We start from the raw sequence: 22,906 nt of genomic DNA on the forward strand, positions 1-22,906 counted from the left end.
TACATTTAAAGCACACACCCCACCCCGAAAATAGAATAATGGGAACTGTAGTTTACTCCTCACAGCGCCACATTTCCCAGCACACCTAACAAAACATACTTCCCAAGATTCTTTTGAGTGGTGTTTTAAATGTATAGTCTGCATGTGTTTAAATCTGGATTTATTATTTCAGCAGCAATTCTGATTAATAAATTAATTATGAGGAAGGAATCCATCTGGATTGAATTATGGGATGGCATTTTGGTGAGGACAGTGTCGTGCGGACATTTGCTGGCACATGCAGGAAATCCACAATAAGCTTCCAGGTGCATGCTTTGCCAAATTTGTAAGTGTTTTAACTTTCCTTTGTTCCCCCTCAGAGCATATTGGGAATTGTAGTTTGCTGAGGGTGTGCTGGGAATTCTCTGGGAAAGATCCCTAGTCCCTCTCAGCAAGCTTCCAGTCTGGTGGTCCCTGAGGGAGATGCAATGCTTATTGAGAGTCTACAATGTAGATAAGCCCCGAGTCGCCACCATACTAGGACCACATAACAAGCAGGGCTTATTTGAGGCCTGGTCAATGCGTCAAGGTGTTCTGTTGCTGACTCTGCTTCATAGAATCATAGAACTATAGAGTTGGAAGGGACCCTGAGGGTCATGTAGCTCAACACCCTGCTGTGCAGGAAAAACAGAAGAAGAGTAGAAGAGTTTGGATTTGATATCCCGCTTTATCGCTACCTGAAGGAGTCTCAAAGCGGCTAACATTCTCCTTTCCCTTCCTCCCCCCCCCCCAACAAACATTCTGTGAGGTGAGTGGGGCTGAGAGACTTCAGAGAAGTGTGACTAGCCCAAGGTCACCTAGCAGCTGCATGTGGAGGAGTGGGGAATCGAACCCGGTTCACCAGATTATGAGTCCACCGCTCTTAACCACTACACCATGTTGGCTCCGCTCTTAACCACTACACCAGCTAAATAATCCCTCCTGCTCTGGGACTGGACAGAGGAGGATTGGTGGAGACCACCTCCCCAGCCTGGCCCTTCCAGAGAAGAAGAAAACAGTACAGAATTACAACAGGGGCGTGAGGGAGATCACAGCTCAGAGGCAGATGAGGGGGAAAGATGAGAAATAATGGGAGAGAAGCACCAGAGGGAGGAAAGCTGATGGACCCAGTGTCTTTAGAAAGCATTTCAGACCCTCCTCTCCCAGAACCCGTCGAGCATTGAAAGTACAGTTGTAACTTGGGTTAAGAACTTAATTCGTTCCAGAGGTCCGTTCTTAACCTGAAACTGTTCTTAACCTGAAGCACCACTTTAGCTAATGGGGCCTCCCGCTGCCGCTGCACCGCCACTGTGCGATTTCTGTTCTCATCCTGAAGCAAAGTTCTTAACTCGAGGTACTATTTCTGGGTTAGCAGCGTCTGTAACCTGAAGCGTCTGTAACCCGAGGCACCACTGTAGGATAGCAGAGAGTTCAGAGGCAGAGCACACTTATCAACACTGATAGGGATGATGAATGAAGGGAGAGAGGAAGGAGGTGGAAACTCACTCAGGGCAACACCATTATTCCAAGAGGCTTCATTTCCAGCTTCTCTCTGTGAATATTGAATAAAAAGCAGTTGGTAAGAACTTTTCCTTATCTTATCCGTTCCTGGTGACCTGCCGTGGGGATTGGATCCACTGCCGCCTGACAGAGGATAGGACTCGTATCAATGGCTTCAGGTTGCAAGAAAGGAGATTCTGACTAAACATTTAGAAAAACTTTCTGATAGGGAGAGCACTTCAGCAGTGGAACAGACTCCCACAAGAGGTGGCGGACTCCCCTTCACTGGAGGTTTTTAAACAGAGGTTGGGTGGCCATCTGTCATAGAATCATAGAATGGAATCTAGGTGGAATCTACACACATGTAAAAAAATGCCGTGAAAATGCTTTATTTTAAAACGTTTTGAAGAATACATTGAATTTTTCATAGCTCACTGTCGCCATCTTGTGTCACATTTGTATATTGCACTTTGCAACACATTTAAAACGTTTTATTTGCAGCTGTGTAGCTTGAATCCCTCCAGTAGTGATGTATGGAAGTGAGAGCTGGACCATCAAGAAGACTGATCGCCGAAGAATTGATGCTTTTGAATTATGATGCTGGAGGAGACTTTTGAGAGTCCCATGGACTGCAAGAAGATCAAACCTCTCCATTCTTAAGGAAATCAGCCCTGAGTGCTCACTGGAAGGACAGATCGTGAAGCTGAGGCTCCAGTACTTTGGCCACCTCATGAGAAGAGAAGACTCCCTGGGAAAGACCCTGATGCTGGGAAAGATTGAGGGCACAAGGAGAAGGGGACGACAGAGGACGAGATGGTTGGATAGTGTTCTCGAAGCTACAAGCATGAGTTTGACCAAACTGCGGGAGGCAGTGGAAGACAGGAGTGCCTGGCGTGCTCTGGTCCATGGGGTCACGAAGAGTCGGACACGACTAAACAACAAGCTTGAATCCCTAGTCCAACCCCCTGCAATGCAGGAATCTCAGCTAAAGCAGAGATGGCCATCCAACCTCTGTTTAAAAACCTCCAAGGAAGGAGAGTCCATCACCTCTTGTGGGAGTCTGTTCCACTGTCCAACAGCTCTTACTGTCAGAATGTTTTTCCTAAGGTTTAGTCAGAATCTCCTTTCTTGTCATTTGAATCCCTTGGTTTGGGTCTCACCCTCTGGGGCAGCAGAAAACAAGCTCCCTCCATCTTCCATGTGGCAGCCATTCAGATATTGGAATTAATTATTATTATTGTTATTATTGTTATTATTATTAATAATAATAATAATAATAATAATAATAATAATAATAATATCCTGCTCTCCCCAGCCGAAGCCGGGCTCAGATAGGCCAACAACAATAAAACTAACACAGCATTCTAAATCAATTCATTTTAAAATCAAATCAGAATCAAATTAATGGCAACCATTGGGCCAGAGCTCTATGAGGACTACCAAAGGAGGGGGTCAGACTGTGCCTTGGCCAAAGGCCTGACGGAACAACTCTGTCCTATCATCTCTCAGTCTTCTCCAGGCTAAATATATACCCAACTCCCTTAAACGTTCCTAATAAGGCTTGGTTTCCAAACCATTAAAGCAAAACTAAGCACAAAATTCAAAATGACCACCTAAACTGCAACTCCGTCTAACATGTTCACAGCAGTGACTCTCTCCCTTCCTCAGAGCCTACTGTCTCCATCCATACGGCCTCTTCATTCTCATTCCTCAGCCCCCTCAACCATTTCTCAGAAGGTTTGCTTTCAAGGCCCTTTATCACCTCAGTCGCCCTCCTCTGCACATGTTATCTCATGCATTTTTATTTTGCTTGGTGGGAGAAGAGGAGAGGGATAATTGAGGCCTTGGTAAATGATGATGGGAGGCATTCATCTAAGTTTTATTACGAGTGGGCCTGTTGAAATTAATGAACCTGACTAAGCTGGGTCTACTCTTGAGTAAAACTTCGTCGAATGCCTCCCATCACTACTGACCCAAGTCCCAATAACTCCTTCCCGATTCTCTCACCCAGTAAAATAAAAATGCAAAAATGTTCCTGGAATAGGAATACCCTTTTATCAGAGTCCAGCAGACTCAAGGAACAAAGAATCATTACAGACCAGTTTCGGGATAACAGGGCCCCATTCATAAAAATGAAAAGGGAAAAGAAAAACATATTTACTTGTTAAAATGCTTTGGGGCAGTTTGGTGGGTTGTGTGTGTGTTTCTTTAAACATTCGCTCGGATACGGAATGCCCAGTTCGAAAAGGAAAAGTGAAGATTTAAACAGATGTGTTCTGGCGAGGCAGTGGTGAGGACAAACATTAGAAGTACTCAGGAGGAACAGACAGTTGTGTGCGGAATTGGCTTGAGGGTTACGTAAGAGAACTCGGTGGCTGGGGAGCTGGGTGGGGGGAGACGACTGGCTGCCACCTTGCTTCTCCACCCCCTCTCAGCATCATCACCCTCTAGGTCACAGCTTTTTCCCTACCCACCACCTTTCGGTAAAAAAATAATAATATCCCATCAGCCGCTGGATCCAGCCTTGCCTGCCATTTCTTTCCTTTTCTAATAACTTTTTATTCAAAATTAAAACAAAACATATTATCCAGAAACATATCATCCTTATTCCCCCCCCATTTTTCCTCCCTCCCCCCACAGAACCCCACCCCCACCCCCCGACTTCCCTCAGTTCCAGTCTTTGATTTCTCTAAAAATGCTGTTTTCTGCATGTTACACAGTTGTATAGATCCTCAAACTATTTAGCCGATTATTATCAATAAAAAGTTTGTGAATGTTTATTCAAAACCAGCCAAGGAGTCCAGTTCACTTTGTTGTGTCTTCAAATACTTTGTAAAGGGTTCCCATTCATCTTTAAAATCACAGTTATCCTTGTCCCGTAGCTTGTATGTCAGTTTTGCCAGTTCTGCATAATCTATCAATTTTTCTTGCCATGATTATTTAGTTGGGGTTTCTTCAGTCTTCCATCCTTGTGCTATTAAAACTCTCGCGGCCCTTGTCGCATACATGAAGATGTTTTTCAGCCTCTGGATCCAGCCTTCCCTGCCATTTCTAACAGAAGTCCTATTCCTTTTTCTCACCATTGGAGGGTGAAAAAACTCCCCACCTCCTTTTCCCCCTGGGGAAGATGGTGTCCGGCCTGCATACACATCCTGAGTTTCTATGAATTTAGGAACGTTGACAGGGCCGACCCAGGACATTTTGCTGCTTGAAGCAGAACAGAAAATGGCACACACACCCGCCACCCCATTCCTGCCACCTGAGGCAACTGGAGGCCGCCCAGAGGAAACCCCAGCACACTGAAAGAGGCGGATGGGGAAAAATGAGTCCGGAGAGGAGGGGGGGGGCAGAAGAGGAGGAAGAGGAAGTGGCAAACACAGGAAACAGTGAACGGTGTTGTTCCTTAGGGCCTAGATCTGCCACTCCTCCCAGCTGTCCCCAGCCTGCTGCCTGAGGCAACCGCTTCATGGAGCCTCAGGGGTGGGCCAGCTCCGAACATTGGGAGATGGCTTAAAACCGTCAGAAGGGCCCACCTAGCCCTCCATCCTCTTCTGACAGTGGCCAACCAAATGCCCATGGGAAACCTGCAAGCGGGACCCAAACATACACCTGGTCAAACCAATGGTCCCTCTAGGTCAGTATTGTCTGCATATTGACCGGCAGTGGCTCTCTGGAGTCTCAGGCAGGGGGCATACCCACCCCTTCTTAAAGATGCTGAGGACTGAAATTGGGACCTTCCATGTGCAAAGCATGAGCCCCTGAGCCACCACAGCCCCTCCCAGGAATAGAGGAATTTGTTTTATGCTGAGCAAGACCAATGGTCCCTCTAAGGGTGTGTCAGGCAGAGGACGTTTCCAGGCCTACCTGGAGATGCTGAGGATTGCACCTGGTACCTTGCGCCTGCAAGGCAGGTGCTCTCCCACTTTGCTATGGCCCTTCCCACTTGATAATACAGTTGTATATTTCTCTCAGTTTTTGAGTTCTCTAAATCCTACCCATCAGCTTCCTCCATCCAGACAAGCAAGATGCATTACCAAGAGTTCAAGGACATATTCCAGCCAGGGTGTAATGCTGGGCAGTGATGGGTGTGAGCTGGGGAGAGTTCCGGGGGCCAGATGGAAAGGCAGGGAGGGCCACATTTGACCCCCAGGCCTGAGCCCCCTCCCCAGGTATATAGAATTCAGTGTTCCCTTGTGCCGCCCACATGTCTACCTTGTTTCAGTCATTGCACTGGTGTATTGGGGGGACGGATTTTGTTAGCTTACTTGTTATGCCACTGGCATTGTGGGAACTCCATCAAATCCTAAAGCCTCTCAGCTGGCATAACTCTAGTATAAGATTGCCCCCAAGGAGGCTTTTAAAAATTAGCTAGACACATAAAAACATTTACTAGGATCTCATGGTTTTGTTATTACGGGACTGAGTGGCGCATGCTACCCATGAAAATATTATTATTTTTATTTCAAGTGCTTTTCCAATACATAAACTATGGAGAATGCTGCACTTTCATCTCAACCTCCAGATCACAGACACTGATGCATATTAATATTTAACAGAAAATAAAATCTCTGGGTTAAAGAGCCTTGCTTCTAGTAGTTTGTTATTGGGGGGGGTGCGCTGAAAAGCCATTCTCATCACTTAAAAGGGCACATTATTCGATTTACATAATCCTGAAGGAAGCTTGTAAGGCACCAGACTCTTATTGTGCCAGAAAAGGGATCCAGACCGTATAAAATTAGGACGACTCTGTCCTTTTCCCTTTCGGTTATTCTCCATTATGAGAATGTCCAAAACTCTTTGCCAGAAAGCAACCCTGTCTGGGGCTTTGGAGACAGATCTGTGGGTTTGCAGGTAGCCTTTGGAGTAATCCTAACACTCCCATAACCATAGAAAATTTACAAGCAAATTTTGTAGTTGAAATAGATTGGTGAGGAAGGTTCTGACCAGGCCAAAGCAAATGAATGAAAACAAGGTCAAAATCCAGTCTAATACATTGCGCAGTTATGGGAGCCACTCTTATCCATTAGCTGTACAATAAGGGTTGGCTGCTAGAGGTTCAGCGGACCCCGTATGGCCACCTCTATCGTCTAACATCGCCCTTGACCCCAAAGAAACTCACCCACCCAGTGCTATTTTTCTAGAAAAAGAGGGGCCAGAACTCACCATGAACGCCTCCCTCATTCTCTTATACAGTGGTACCTCGTGTTAAGTACTTAATTCATTCCGGAGGTCCATTCTTAACCTGAAACTGTTCTTAACCTGAAGCACCACTTTAGCTAATGGGGCCTCCTGCTGCCGCTGTGCCATCAGAGCACGATTTCTCTTCTCATCCTGAAGCAAAGTTCTTAACCTGAAGCACTATTTCTGGGTTAGCGGAGTCTGTAACCTGAAGCTTATGTAACCCGAGGTACCACTGTAATGGCAATGGTGGCCACCTGTGAAATGCTGGAACTGAGTTCTGGCAAGTTCCGGCTTTAAAAAAAGCTTTGCACCCACTCAAATCTGTGGGTTTGGAGTGAGCTTTCATCAGTATGCTCATGACACTCAAGATTCTACTTCTCTTTTCCACCAGTTTCAAAAAGCTGTGCTGAATTGTTGAGAAGTGCTGAATTGTTGTTTGTGATCCATAGTGGACTGGATGCAGGCCAAAAAAAAACAACAACTATCAACAACAACGAAGCTCAGTCCAGACAAGATGGAGATGCTGCGGGTGGGCACATTATGCTATTGACTGGAGTCCTACTCTTTCTTAAGGTGAGGTTTGCAGTCATGGTGCTTTTAGATGCAGCCAGATCTTCAGAACTACACCCCACCAGCTAAGACTATGTATACACCCGATACCTTTAAAGCACATTTGAAGCACGTTCTTTCCTTCAAAGAATTCTGGGCCCTGTAGTTTGCAAAGGGTTGCCAGGAAATGGAACTCTGTGAGCTGCAAACTACAGTGCCCAGAATTCTTTGAGGGCAAGAATGTGCTTCAAATGTGCAGGGTGGGAATCACCCAATGAACCCCAAGAGCAGAAGGTCTGCATGAGGACTTCTGCTTAAGCAAAGGGGCTCCCACCCCTCTTTCTCCTATGCCTTCTACCTCCCAAAATTGGCTCTGGGTGGGTCGGGAGAACTCCCTCAGGTTCTTCCTCTGCCACTGACTGGCTGCGTGGCCTTGGTCATGTCACTCTCACCCGCCCTTTCATCTGCTAAAATTGAAATAACAGAAGTCCCACCTCACAGGGTTGTCACAAGGGCAAATTGGCATGTGCTTTGCAAATACAAAGTATACATGCATCTATAAATGATAAATAGCATCAGGACTATTTCTTATCATTATTTATTTATATATATTCATTACCTTTGTACCTACCTTTCCTCCAACAAACTCGAAGTGGCACACATAGTACTTCCCCCTTTCTTCCTCACAACAGTCCTGTGAGGTAGGCTAGGCTAGTGATTGGCTCAAGGTCACCAGGTAAGCTTCCGAGCTTAGTGGGGATTTGAATCCTGCTTTCCCAGATCCTAGTCTGACACTCTAACCATTGCACCGCTCTGTTTCTTTCCCTCTTCTTGCAATGAGTTCAGTGCAGCAAATAGGCTGGGTGTAGCATGAGCTATCCCAGCCAGCTGCAGTTTCCTTGAGTGCCCTGACTTTTCTGTTTGGAAAACCTGAGGGCAGGCAGGGCTACTCCATCTTTCTGTCCTTTTTTAAATTGATGTGATCTGCTTGTCTGAAAAGCAGGGTGAAAATATGGTAAAGAATGAAACAGTGAGCTATTAAGGCACCTTGCACACGCTCCAAGGCATGTTTGCTTATATTTCCACGACTCCAGCCCCCAGCTCTGGTATTCCACAGAGGCTTCAAGGCCAAACCCCCTGGTGGGAAGAGGAATTTATTATTTTATCATTATTATTATTATCATTACTATTATCATCATCATCATCATCATCATCATCATGATTATTACTGTTATTATTATTACCACCACCTCCTATTGCACATCAGGCAGGTTCCTCTATTATCTCTTCAGCGCCTGTGAAAGACATTCCTCTAAAATATTTATCCTAGTTGGTCTCTGTCTTGTATCTGATTTAACTTTATGTGTGTGCCATTTGCAGCTTTAAACTGAATGTATGTGTGTATGTATGTATTAAATGGTTTCGATATATGCTGTTGCTACATGTAACTGTTTTATATATATATTTATTGATAAATAAATAAATATTGTATTGTAGATCACTTCCAGACACCTCATGGAAATGTGATTCATCAATGAAGTAAGTAAACATGACCTTTACACCTTAACTTTCCTCCAGAGCTGAAGGTGGCACAAACAGTTCTCTCTCCCCCTCCTATCCCTTTAAACCTCACAACAATCCTGTAAGGTAGATTTAGAGCTAGAGAGGTAGTGACTTACTAAAATGTCTCACACAGTGAACTTTATGGCTGAGTGGGAATTTCTTGGAACCTAGGAGTCTCCTAGGTTAACTCGGTCGTTCCCAAAGTACTGTCCCCGTGGGAGGGGAGGGATTACTTGGGGAGAGCGCTAAGAGGCAAGGCGAAAGCTGCTATCCCTGGATCAAGTTCATCGATTTTGTTGAATTAGATGGCTTTAACTGGATTTCGAATAAATGTGCAACTGTTACTGTTTTGCCTTTCATTGTGTTACAATATTATCCTTTCGTGGGCCGCGCAAAGCCAAATTCTGAATAATCCTTGTTATGGGGCAGGGGCGAGAGTTGATGGAACCAAGGGGGCTGACCCCCCCCCGCAAAAAAAGTTTGGGAGCCACAGTGGCGTAGCGTGGGGGGTGCAGAGGGGGCCGGCCGCACCGGGCGCAACATCTGGGGTTAGGGCAAATCCATGGGTTAGGGGGCGCAAATCCACAGGTTAGGGGGCGCAAATCCACGGGTTAGGGAGCGCAAATTACTTTCCTTGCCCCTGGTGCTGACAACCCACGCTACGCCACTGGGGAGCCACCGCTCTAACCACAACAGCACACTTTCTCTCCTGAATTTGTGGTTCTGAACAGCAGCCCAGGGAGGTTGAGACGCAGCAGGCAAAACCCCCGCCTCCGTCGGAACGGGGAGGTGGAAGGAAACTTTCCCCCTGTTTGCTCCCCTTCCGCGCCGCCTGGCCTGTCCCGGGAGCGGCGTCCGGAGCGCCAGGGCCGCCGGCAAGCGGCCTCCTCCTCCTCCGCCCCCTCTCCCCGCCCCCTCGCTTCGCCTCCGGCGGGGGCGGCCCGCGTATTTGCATGAGACTCAGACGGGCTACGGAGCGCGCGTTTTTACGCGCGCAAGAAAACGCAGCGAGGAGGAGGAGTTCGGGGAGGGCCCGGCCGACGCAGACGCTGCTCTCGCCGCCGCCAGAGGCGCCTTCGCGGAGGAGCCGGAGAAGAAGTCGGGAGAAAGTTTGAAGCAGGAGGAGGAGGAGGAGGTTGCTGCAGCAGCTGCGGTGCTTTGCTCGGCTTTGTCCCCGGGCCAAGCCGGCCAGCGGCCGCCCCTTGCAGCCTCGACCCCGACGCGCGCCGCCTTTGTGCAGCCGCTGCCGCCTGCTCTTCGCTGCTGCAGCCCAAAGGAGCCAAGTTCGTCTCGTCGAGAGAAGTTGTTGGGTCTTTGGAGGCGCCTCTCTCGCTTTCTCTCCGTCGTTTTCCCGCCGGCTGGCCGGCGTCTCCGTCTCTCCTCCTCCTCCTCCCCGTCTGGGGCCGGCGGCGGCGCAGCCATGTCGTCCATCCTGCCCTTCACTCCCCCCATCGTCAAGCGCCTGCTGGGCTGGAAGAAAGGCGAGCAGAACGGGCAGGAGGAGAAGTGGTGCGAGAAGGCGGTCAAGAGCCTGGTCAAGAAGCTCAAGAAGACCGGGCAGCTGGACGAGCTGGAGAAGGCCATCACCACCCAGAGCGTCAACACCAAGTGCATCACCATCCCCAGGTGAGGAGAGGGCGCCTCTGGGCATGGGCAGAGGGCCGGCATGCGGCCAAGGCGGGGAAGCAGGTGCCGCTGGGGTCCTGCCACACTTCCCGCTGCTTTTGCTTTTGGTTCCCCCTTTGAAACCTCTTCTGGCCAGGCTGGGGAGACCCCCTTCCCCTCCTCGAACCACCTGGTGGCCCCACAGGAAACCACGCCGACCGGTTCTTCCGCAACGCGGCGAGGAAAGTGGGTTGCTAAGCGGGATCTCCGGCGTGTCGCTTGTAACCGTGCATTTGGACTTGGTCTTATGCGGGGGTGGAACAATAGCAAAAAAGTGGGGGATCGGCTGTTCTTCCTTCTCACCCCTGTGCTGCGATCCGAGCATCCACCCCAGACCTGGGAAGAAGCCCCATTGAATTCACTAGGTCCTCCTTCTGGGTAGACATGGTTAGGATTGTGCTGAGAGTTTTAAAAAAACTGCATCTGTCAGTCCGAATGAAAGGGTGATGTAGTTCTTAGACGTGCCCCAGTGTAAAAGGCGTGGGATCTCCTTTATCCATTCAAGGTGCTGTGTATGCCACCTTTGCCAACCTGGTGCCCCCCAGAAGTTTTAAACTACAACTCCCAAACACCTGGAAGGTGCCTGGTTGGGGGAGGCTGATGGAGCTTCTTGCACATAGCTGGACACTTTGGGGACAACCTCTCCACACCTCAGAGCATTTACACATCCTTAAGGAGTTGGAAATGCAAGGAGAGTATCTACTGCTTTTTAACTTTGTCCTGCAAATCTATACACATGCATTTTCTAAAGCAGTTTTTGAATTCTTTAAATCTCACTGTATATCGTGAAAATTATAAATAGAATATTTTCTTTTAAATGCAAAGTTGATTTCTATCATGAAATACTTTCTGGTGGCATTCCCCAACCTGGGGCTCACCAGGCCAACTGCGGCTGGTGGGAATTGTAGTCCAAAGCATTTAGTGGGCACCAGGTTGTGGAAAGCTGCTTTATAGTCTTTGTTTATAGTCTTGTCTTTGGAAGGTCAGCTCACCTGCTCATAGTTCTATTTTGGCATTTTAGAAAGCCTGAGTGAGTGAGTGAGTGAGAGATCTTTCATCAAGGCCTCCCAGAAGATTTGCTGCAGCTGTATCCATGTATTGTTATTAATATTACCGTATTATTAATTACCTGCCCATCCCCATAAGGTCCAAGGGCAGCTTACAGCAACTGAAGCACAATGTTGAAAACAGTTCAAAACAACTCGCAAGAGATAAGATGGGACGTACAGAACTGAAATATCAAAAGCCAGGGTCAAGAAGTGTCTCTTCAGCATCCGTCAAAAACTGTACAGTGGTCCCTTGGGTTACATACGCTTCAGGTTACATACACTTCAGGTTACAGACTCCGCTAACCCAGAAATAGTGCTTCAGGTTAAGAACTTTGCTTCAGGATGAGAACAGAAATCATGCTCTGGTGGCGCGGCGGCCGCAGGAGGCCCCATTAGCTAAAGTGGTGCTTCAGGTTAAGAATGGACCTCCGGAACAAATTAAGTACTTAACCTGAGGTACCACTGTATAATGAAGAGGCCAGATTCACACATATGGCAGTAGCTCAGCAGTAGAACATCTGCTTTGCTTGGATGCAGTGGCGTAGCGTGGGGGGTGCAGGGGGGGCCAGACACACCGGGCGCAACATCTGGGGGTTAGGGTTAGGGGGCGCAAATCCACGGGTTAGGGGTGCAAATTACTTGCCTTGCCCCGGGTGCTGACAACCCATGCTACGCCACTGCTTGGATGGCATATCCAAGAATCACTGGGGAATGTCCCCTGTCTGAAACCCTGCTCTTGATGTGCCGAGGGTCTGGATTGGTATAAGGCAGGTTACTATGCTCCAAAACAAGGATGGGGAACCTGTGGGCCTCTGGGTAGGTCTGATGAGTGTGAAAGATCTGGTCTTCCCTGGAAGCAGTTAGCTAAGCTCAGGCATATATATGAGGGAAGTACACCTTGATTTAGAAGCAGGTGTAAAGTGACTCATTACTAGGTATCTGTATGCAGGCAGCTAGACACTCTGATACAGGAAACTCCTCCCCTGTACTGGAAGTCAGGCTTATGCAGACCTCCTCTGAGAAAGAAATAGAACCTCACTGTTGAGAAGCAGTCTACCTTTAAGCATTGAATGTAGTGCTCCTCAGCAATGTCTGGATAAGTGATGGACAGTCTTGATCCATAGCAGCTCTTGTGTATCTCTTCCCTCACAACCCACAGAGGTACTGTGCGGTGGACTTGCGATTGCAGAATAATAATAATAATTTTTATTTATATCGCGCCCTCCCCAGCCATAGCCGGGCTCAGAGCGGCTAACAACAGTAAAAATAGCACAATTTACATACAATCACAGTCAATTAATTAAAATACACTGAAAAATCAATTCAGAATCAAATTAATTGCAACCATTGGGCTCAAGAAGGTACTCAAGAACAGCCTCGGTCATCCTGATGTCCTCTAGATGTCAGGGGCTTCAGCTTCTGCAGACACGAGGCTGATGGGAATTCTAGCCCAAAACATTTGGAGTGCATCAGGTTGGCGAAGCCTGCCCAAGAGCAAGACCTTCCTTAACTTGCATTTGTAGAATACAGTAGGTGTGTTATGCAAACTGTAGAATACAGTTGCATTTGTAGAATACAGTAGGTGTGAGCCTGCGGATATTCTGTTGGGGTCCGTGCATCCATATCTCGCTTACTTTCCTCTTGGGTTGGAAACAACAGTGCGAGTCTCTTGCTTTATTTCTGTTAGTGCCAAACACTGGTGTTCCTTCCTCCTTCCACTTCTACGCAAAAAACTTTGCACGTAACTAACTGCGTTGAAACCAGCACGACTCTGTTTTCCAGGACTCTTGGTGGGCCCAGGCGACGGCAGCTCTTTCTTACGGGCAGGGCAGTAACACCTAAGCTGAACAGGGTGGGGATTATTATATGGGCCAAGTAATTAATCATGGTTGTTATTTTGGCCATTCATTCTTTACATTCCGTGCGTGGCTGTCATTGCGTGTGCAGGCACACACCACTCATGTTTTGCACGCAGGAGCTGGGAAGTTTGTAAAGTTTCAGAAGTGTCTTTGAGGGGTGGGAGCTGCTGTGCTTAGCGTTCTGTTATGAGGTTTTGCTGAACTGGAAAAACTGAGCTGTTTGGCAGCTTTGAAAATTTTCTTTTCTTTTGAGCTATAAGGCATCATCACTGCTTCTCCCTCTCTCTCATTAAAAAAGGCTAAAGTTCATGCTATACAGTCCAGAAAGTCCTGAAATGGTGCTTTCTCTCTGTGTGTGTGTCTCTCCCCCTGTTTGTTTCCGTCCTTGCCTCCTGCTTTCCTAATGCTCTGTAAATGTGTGTCTTGGCTGTCAGAATGATTTAGTATGGAGTGGCTGGCCTGCACAAAGGGGCATCTGTTGCGCTTGGCCCCTCTGGGAAGATGGAGAGTATCGTGTAGGACTGAAATGTTTCTTTGTATGGGGCGGCGGTTCCTGACACCCCCCCCATTGTTATTTCGCTTTATTTAATTGTTTTATGAAATGTAGGCCGCTTTTCCAGGATGCGAGTAAATCCGTTGTAAAGTTTTAAGAAATCCAAATCAGTTTGTGGTGTCCTATGCTGGTAGGTTTCGGGAGTGACTACAGATGAGGCTGACCTCCTTTCTGCATCATTTTGGGTAGGAAGTGTTCTCTGTGGGATTGCTTTGCTCCTGGTCAGGGGTCTTGACTAACCACTTTATTTGTGGCTGAAATGGAATTGTCCCCCTTCTTCAAACTGGCCCATGACCTTGGTATGTGTGTGTTTTGTTCTCCTGTCAGGGATACTCCCTTTCTCTCTTGAGGTGTCTGGAGGTATTTGCAGTGCAGATGCTTTTCTCCAGAGCACATACATTGCTCTGGATTCTAACTGGGAATCCAGCTGGGAGTGCCTCTGAGGCTTTCTGTAGTTGATCCCAGGGTGTGCCTAAGTTGCCGCCGTGTGAAAAATGCTGTTGCTGCACCACTTTTAACATGGGTGTACATGTATTATGCATTGTACGCTTCTGTGCCCAATTCAGAGTGCTGGTTTATTACAGTGTTTTATGGCTCATGACTCCAGTATTTTTCTGGAGTGCCTTTCCCAGTATGAACCTACCCGGTCCCTTAGATCTTCATCTGAGACACTTCTCCTGGTCCCTTTGAGGGAGGCTTGAAGGGAGGAGAAGACTTCTTCATTGGTGGTTCTCTGTCTGTGGAATGCTCTCCCCAGCAAGGTCCGCCTGCCATCTTTGTTGACATCCTTTTGTGTGGATGTGGGTGGCAGGGTGCTAATCTAGGACACAAGTCAGTCTATGATATATAATTTGTAAGATACACTTTAAAGAACAAAAGCAAAACTAGAACCATGAGTTCCTCCACCTGTCGCTGGAGTGCAAAAATAATTTTGAGCGCAGGAATTTGTTCTGAGGCCCAGAACTCAACTGGGCTCACATTTAAATTCTAAATTCTGGGTCTTCCTCCCCCTTCCCCTGGGACTTGACTTACTGTGCTGCTGCCTTTGGAATAAAGGTAGAGCTTGTTGGTTACACTGAGACAAGGTATTTTTATCACACTACATGTGTCAAGTGGCTTATCTTTGCTACAGTATCTGTGTTATCTAAGCCAGTTTCGTCATGGGTGGTTTGTGCCCTCTTACAGTCAGTGCTCCACAATGCTGAGTAATTATCACCAACCTGCTACTGTAGAAGATGTGCCTATTTGAACCTACATTTAGGCCCCAGTTACCACTGGCTTTAATTGTTTGCGTCTCATTGCCATTCAACTCCCACCTTAGGATTGTCTCTTGTATATACCTTCCAGCTAAGATTTCACTCCATGCATCTGGTGAATTGGGCTACAGCTGACAAAAGCTTCATGTGAGTCTTGCCTCAAGACTCCTTTGATTGTTTTTACTGCAAGAGACAAACCCAGCTGCCCCTCAGGAAATAATATAGACCAATAGCTGTCCGCCCTTTTCACAATAAGATCCACCTTTAATCCCAATATGCCCTGGTTACAGGCTGCAATGCACTTCCTTCTTACTGCTTCACTTTCTCATCTCTTTATCTCTGCCTGCTTTTTACCCACAGGGCCCAATGCCCTCTGAATTCTTGCAGTGGGCAGAAGGGCTGTGAATATGTAAGTACAGTCAAACCTCAGTTCCCAAACGCCTCCGTTTTGGAATGTTTCGGCTCCTGAATGACAAAAACCCGGAATTAACTACTCCGGTTTTCAAATGATTTTCAGAAGCTGAATGGCTTCCGAGCCGTGTTTTTCATTTCCCCCCCATTGACCAGCCCACTGATCCTCGGTTTTCAGACTTTCCAGAAGTCTTCTGGAACGGATTAAGTTTGAAAATTGAGGTTCCACTGTATTGTTGCAGGCTTCAAGAAAGCACCTTGATCTGTAGAGAGGGTGGGGAGGTGCCATAGCTCAGTGGCAGAGTATCTGCTTTGAATGCAGAAGGCCTTGGGTTCAATCCCTGGCAGCATCTCCAGGTAGGTCTGGGAAAGTCTCTTGTCTAGAACCCTGGAGACAGTACTGACCTAGACGGATCAGCGGTCTTACTCTGAATAAAGACACTTCCTATATTCCTGCTTTTACAGTGTATGTGACGTTCAGTCTTGCAGCACCCTGAGACTTGTGGCGCTTCCAGACTGAGGGTTTTCTGAGTACTGCCTGCTCTTTGTTCTCCCACTGTAGAGGAGCATCCACACCATCCATAATAATCAAATTGATTGATTGATTGATTGATTGATTGATTGCCTGCCCTTCACTCTAAGGTCCCAGGATGGGTTACAACACTAAAAACAGTACAGGCGACTCTCCACTTAACGTGTGTTTGACTCGTGTGCGGCTGCATATATGCGCGGTGGCGGGAAATAAACAAATTGATTTCAAACTGCGGAAGGGCATGAAAAGGGTGTGAAAACTAGAATCATGAAAAGAGCGGGAGGAAATGGCTAGTAAGCGCTGCTGGTTTTTTAAAAGGCTTTTCAAGGGTTTCCAGAGGTTTAGATGGTATGGACAGGCTTTTCAGATGGTGTTCCCCATTATACGTGTTTTCACATATATGTGCAGTACCTGGGAACGTAACCCTTGTGTAAGCGAGGAGTCGGCTGTATTAGAAACAGTTTAAAACAACTTATAAAGCACTCCCTATGCACATTTTAAGAACATGGCTTCTCCCCAAAGAATCATGGGAACTGCAGTTTCCCCCTTACACAGCTACAGTTCCCAGCACCCTTAACAGACTATAGCTGCCAGGTGTTTTGGGGGGGAAGTCGTGTGCTTTAAATGTGTATGGGAAGTGCTTTAAACGGTTGGTCTGGATCTGCCTAAAACTACATAGTTTTCCATGCAGGAAGAGGGTGGTGATGGCGGCTCCATCAGACGCACAGTTCGGATGGGGAGGTTGTGGTCAAGGTACAATATGGGTGAGGCAGTAAGTAAACCAGAAGAGAGCTAAATTTTCAGGGAATGTGGAGAATGCGTCCTGAGAGCCAGGCTAGGAAACGGTCACTGCAGGACGTACATTTGCTGGAGCCCTTTTGCCAAGTGGGTGGTGGTTCGCCTTGAATGAGAAACCTCTTCTCCAAAAATACAACAGAGTCTTGTGGAGTACCATTGAGTGTATTGCTAGGTATCAGTTTATAAATTTGGATTCTGCAGGTAGATGGGCTGAAACTGTACACACACCATACCATTAAAGGACATTGAAAGCAGACACAGACACACACAGAGAGAGACACATATATGTCCCAGGAGTTGCTGTTTTTTAAATGTATGATGTGTGCAGCCTTGCAACTAGGATCTGGAGAGTTTTGGTTTCTAGGGATAGCCTGATTAAAACGTGTTCTTGAACTTTCACCATAGTGATCTTGGCTTTTGGTCGAGGGTGGAGGGAGTCTGCAATTTAAAGAAATCTTGGGTATTGCTGCGACTGGCTCTTTTTGTGTCAAGAAACAAACATTCTCCAAAGAAATGGGTGTAGTTCTACTATGAACACAATGGGCCTAGTGACTTAAAAATAAATCTCTGTGCTTTGGGAATTGCCCAGAGTGTTCTTTTGCTTCCTTTACGCCTTAGCTGAGTCCTCAGAGTCATTCTATTGACTTCTGTGGTTAGATAATTAAAGTGGGATAATGTGTAACAATGCAGGATTAATGATGCCTGATGAAGTCCTTGCTGTCTGTGTTTAAATGTAGATACCTTGCAAGTGCCTTAGGAGAATGATAGTGACTGCAAGCACAGGGTCACAGCAGATACTGTATATTAATTTCTGCAGTAAGAACACAAGTTGGCAAAACTGTTCTTTTTTATTCATGGTGAAGTATCAAACAGCTGAAACATTTCCAGTGAGGGGAGTAATAAACAACTGTGGTTAGGGAAATCTATAGAGCCTTGGATCTTGGATTTTGTAACCCCAGGGAATCATTTCTGTATTGACTAGGGCTGTGTACACACCATCCATTGAAAGCACCACCCAAGAAATATGGGAACTATAGTTTACCCCCTCAAACAATGACAGCTCCTAGAACCCTTAACTACAGTTCTGATGATTGATTGGCAGGTGGAATGTATGGTGTGTATGGGACCTTATATGCAGTGGGATTTCTGCTCTACATTACAGAAGATTCTGGGGGTGTTCTAGGGAGCAAAATGTTCTGATTTTCTTCTCCGATAATTATGTTGAGCCCAAATCAGCTCATGATAGTAAAATAATAAAAAAGAGCATTAAAATGAGCATTTAAGATTTACATATCATCTCTATAGGCACAATAGTATAACAAGAATTCAGTAAACAAATAATGCAAACTCATAATAATTTAACAACAATTAATCAGAACGGCTCCTGATTTCCAGCCCCATACCAGATGACATAACCCTGAAATTCTCTTTAAAAAATCAAACCCAAACCCAAACTCTATCTCCAGCAGTATAACTGCTAGAGTCTATTGGGCACAAACCCTTATGAAGGAGACAGGAGATAGGTCTAGACTTGCCTGTGCTCATCCACCTCTCTGCCCTGGTGGGACCTGCCGCATTTCCACTGTGAAAGTTTGCACAAAATCTGCAAGATAGATATAGATATAGATATAGATATAGATTGCAGGACTTCTGGATCGTCCAGATAAACAATTTGCCCTCGCCTGCTTTTATGTGTTGGATTAAAAATATAAAAAGGGAGAGGAGATTCCAGTTCAAAGGTGTTTGTGTTGATTGGCCGTGAAATTCTGGAGACAGCAAGGAAGCATTAGAGCACTGGTAGAATGCGGGTGTCTGGATGAGGCTCTCCTCCCTTGCACTTTAGCAAATGCTTGTTGTAATCCCACTTTTGCTTAAGAACATAAGAAGAGTCCTGGTGGGTGAGACCAGAGACTCACCTGGTCCAGCATCCTGTTCATATTGGCCAACCAGATGCTTTATGGGAAATCTGTGAGCAGGACCAGAGATCAACAGCAACACTTTCCCCTCTTGTAGTTTTCAGCAACTGGGACGCGGGTGGCGCTGTGGGTCAAACCACAGAGCCTAGGACTTGCCAATCAGAAGGTTGGAGGTTCGAATCCCCGTGACGGGGTGAGCTCCCGTTGCTCAGTCCCTGCTCCTGCCAACCTAGCAGTTCGAAAGCACGTCAAAGTGCAAGTAGATAAATAGGTACCGCTCCAGTGGGAAGGTAAATGGCGTTTCCGTGCGCTGCTCTGGTTCGCCAGAAGCGGCTTAGTCATGCTGGCCACATGACCTGGAAGCTGTACGCCGGCCCCCTCGGCCAATAAAGCGAGATGAGCTCCGCAACCCCAGAGTCAGTCACGACTGGACCTAATGGTAAGGGGTCCCTTTACCTTTAATCACGTCATACATAGCCTTATCCTCCGCTGTGAGTTTGCCCAATTCTCTTTTAAAGCCATCTGAGTCAGTGGCCACCACTGCCTCTTCTGGGAGCCCCTTCCATAGTTCTGCTATGCGCTGTGTAAAGAAATTATTTCTTATGTCTCTCAACGTTCCGTTTCATTGGCTGTCCTCAATTTCTTGTGTTTATAAGACAAGGAGAAAAAGCTTTTCTCTACCCACTTCCTCAACTGCACGCATAATTTTAGACACGGCTATTGCGTTGCCTCTTCCTCTCCGTTTCTCTGAATTAAACAGCCCCCAAAGTTGTAAACTTTCCTCTTAGGAAAGGTTGTGGATGCTGGAATCTTTGGCCTGCATTCTTCCAACCGGATTATGATCTCTTGGGGAATTGCAAACAGGAAGCCGAGGAGAGCAGGAGTCCATTGCTAACACCTGTGTGTCTTGCATCTCTTGGCATATGTTGGGATGTCATTGGCACCACACAGCCACTGGAGGCAAAGGGCTGGGAGAAGGGGCTGTGCACCATTTTAAAGATGGAAAGAAGGGCCTTCAGGGCACCTTGCAGTAGAAAGAGGAGCAAGGGGGGTGTTGATAAATTTACAGTAGCCTTTGCCACCTGGTGCCCTCCAGATGTTTCTGACTGGAACTCCCATCAGCCTGTGTTGCTTGAGGCAAATGGGAGTTATAGTTCAAAATGCCTGGAGGGCACCAGGCTGGCAAAAGCTGGTTTATAGCTTCATAATGTTCATTGCAGGGTATAATTTTCCTAGTGTGACTCCCATAAACTATATTCAAAGATAATTACGGAGTTCATTCTTCCTTGTGCTGTAATATTACAGAGGACCTCTGCGTGCACTATCTCAGTAATAACAACAGCCCTTTGAAGGTGGCTAGTATCTTTCCTCAACTTGAGATAAGGGGCAATGAGAGGGCAGTCCCTTGCTTGTTGGTTAGCTACTGCACTCATTTCAAGGTTTTATTACTTGTGTAAAAAGTCCTGTATGATTATGAACCAGAGAATCTGCAAAGCTTTCTCTCCCCCTGGTTGCTCAGATCTGTGGCTGAAGATTTGTTGATGGGGTCCCTACAGTAAAGCATGCTGTTACGAACTTATGGGCTTTTAGTGCTGTGGCAGCAGCCCTCTGGAATGCCCTAGATATGAAGCGATCCCCAGAATTGTGATCTTTTTGCCATTTGTTGAATATTTTTCTCTTCTCCTAAGTCTTCCTGGATTAGTCCATTCACGGAATCTTTTCTTTGATTCATAATGCATGACTACTCACATGGTGATGAGATTCTTTGTAAGGGTATGAAATAAAGAGGGCTGGTTGTGACTGTGAGTGCCTGGTGATTGTGTCTTTGCTTGTTAAGCCAAGATGCAAGCCTTTTGCCCATGCAATTGGTGCCTTCACTCCTCTCTTTACAGTGAGCCATGTTTAAGCTGGGAAGTCTGTAATTAATCATCAATTCCCTGAAAACTATGGCTACCAGCTTTGGAACAAGCCATGAATAAAACAAAGTTTCCCTCCATGGCTTGTTTTGAATGGGCAACTGTAGTTTCCCTGTAGTTTCTCAGTTCAGATGGAACAGTAAACTATGGCTAATTAGAGATTTGCTGGTTTAATGTTGCTCGTGTGAGGGGAGAATCAAAGGAGCAGGTTCATATTTCAGCTTAATAAGGAAATACAGCCATACCTTGGTTTTCGAACAGATTGGTTCTCTAACGTTTTGGCTCCTGAATGATCGAAACCTGGAAGCGACTGTTCCGGTTTTTAACGTTATTTTGGAAGCCGAACATCCGACGGGGCTTCCACAGCTTCCGATTGGCTGCAGGAGCTTCCTGCAGCCAATCAGAAGCTGCGCTTTGGAAGGCTAATGCTTTGGAAGTCGAAAGGACTTCCGGAACGGATTCCCTTTGACTTCCAAGGTACAACTGTACTGGCCATAGCAAACCATTGGCTAAGTCTCGCATGCTATAAAAATAATGTCAGCAGCAGCAGCAGCAACAACAACAAAAACACCCAATGTAAAAAGGAAGTGAGATGACTCTTAATTGCTGGGAATCACAAGTGGGGAGAGCAGTGGTGTTGCATTCAGGTCCTGCTTCTTGTCAGGTTTCCCACGGGCATCTGGTTGGCCACTATGAGAACAGGACCCTGGGCTAGGTGTCCACTGGCTTGATCCAGCAGGGCAGTTCCTGTGAGCCCCAATCGTGCCTGGTTCAAAGATCAGGATCTTCCCGAAGGGACTTAATATTTATTACTCGTTTTCCAGATGCATCGTTTTAACAGTCTTTAAATGCAGGGAAGGCAGCTGACTTTGGCTTTTAGTTGAAAACATCCTTTTTATAGTTAGCTATGTGCCACCTCTGGGCACGCCTTAGCATTCCACAGATGTTTGGCGGTAAACCTTAACCAGTCTTCATAATACTGCAGCATTCATCTCTGTGGGCTCCTTGCATGCACACCCCATCTTCCAGGCCATTTTTGACGGATTGCTTATCCATCACTCAGCTGTGATCTGCTGTGGAGCCGCTTTACCCTGGAGCAAGTCTACCCTCTCTGATATTTTCTGCTTCCTTTATTTCTCTCTCGTTGTTATGTCTTATCCTTCCTCTAAGAAACTCAGGGTGGGATTCACAGCGTTATCCAACTTATGCACTCACCTGTCCTGCAAAGCAGGAGAGACACTGGCTGACCCAGTGTTGCTTACTGAACTTCATGGAATCTGGATGGTTGGAAGAAGAGTTTGGATTTGATATCCTGCCTTTCACTCCCTTTAAGGAGTCTCAAAGCAGCTAGCAATCTCCTCCCCCACAACAAACACTCTGTGAGGTGAGTGGGGCTGAGAGACTTCAAAGAAGTGACTGGCCCAAGGTCACCCAGCAGCTGCATGTGGAGGAGCGGAGACGTGAACCTGGTTCCCCAGATTACGAGACTACCGCTCTTAACCACTACACCACACCTGTCCCAAGGTTCCCATTTTGCCTGTTGCTCCTGAACATCCACAGTCGGTTGCAAATGCAGGGGAGAGGAATTTGGCTTTGCTCACAGGGCATAGGGCAGTGATGCACAAATATAGGATGGGCAATACCTGGCTTGACAGCAGTACATGTGAAAAGCAGCTACGGTTTTTCTTTCTTTCTGCGTGGACCCTGAGCTGAATGTGAGCCCCCACAGTGTGGTGGTGCTGCTAAAAAGGCCAGTGCAATTCTTGGCTGTATCAACAGAAATATAGTGTCCAGATTAGCTTTTGTCATCCTGGTTGGTTCCAGTGCTTAGATCTACAACTTCCATCATCCCTAACGCTTCACCATGCTGGCTGGAGTCATGGGAATTGTAGACGAAAATGTATGGAGGACACCAGATTGGGGAGGTCAGATCCAGATCCTAAGAAACTCTTTTCTACTTTGGTGAAATCTTCCCTCGAGTACTGTGCCCTGTTCTGGACATAGCAGTCTAAGAAGGATCGTCATCTCTCAAGGAAGGAGGTCATGCTCGCCAAAGGGCAATGTCACACTTGCCATGGCGAGTGGGGAAGGGTTGAAAACCTTCCTTGTGTCTTGTGTCAACTGAGTGTGTTGTAAAACA

The 22,906-nt window shown here is 46.8% G+C and overlaps 1 protein-coding gene across 1 annotated transcript in view; it reads left to right on the forward strand.

Moving 5' to 3' along the window:
• Positions 1-9,749: 9,749 nt before the first annotated feature.
• SMAD3 (SMAD family member 3) overlaps positions 9,750-22,906 on the forward strand; it is a 65,697-nt gene continuing 52,540 nt past the window's right edge. Inside the window, exon 1 of the mRNA XM_028705746.2 lies at positions 9,750-10,437. Within this exon, the coding sequence (XP_028561579.1) occupies positions 10,232-10,437 (206 nt within the window). The 5' untranslated portion in view covers positions 9,750-10,231. The remainder of the gene's footprint in view (positions 10,438-22,906) is intronic.

Source organism: Podarcis muralis, chromosome 14 (genome assembly GCF_964188315.1).
Source record: "Podarcis muralis chromosome 14, rPodMur119.hap1.1, whole genome shotgun sequence".
Classification (NCBI taxonomy): Eukaryota; Metazoa; Chordata; class Lepidosauria; order Squamata; family Lacertidae; genus Podarcis; species Podarcis muralis.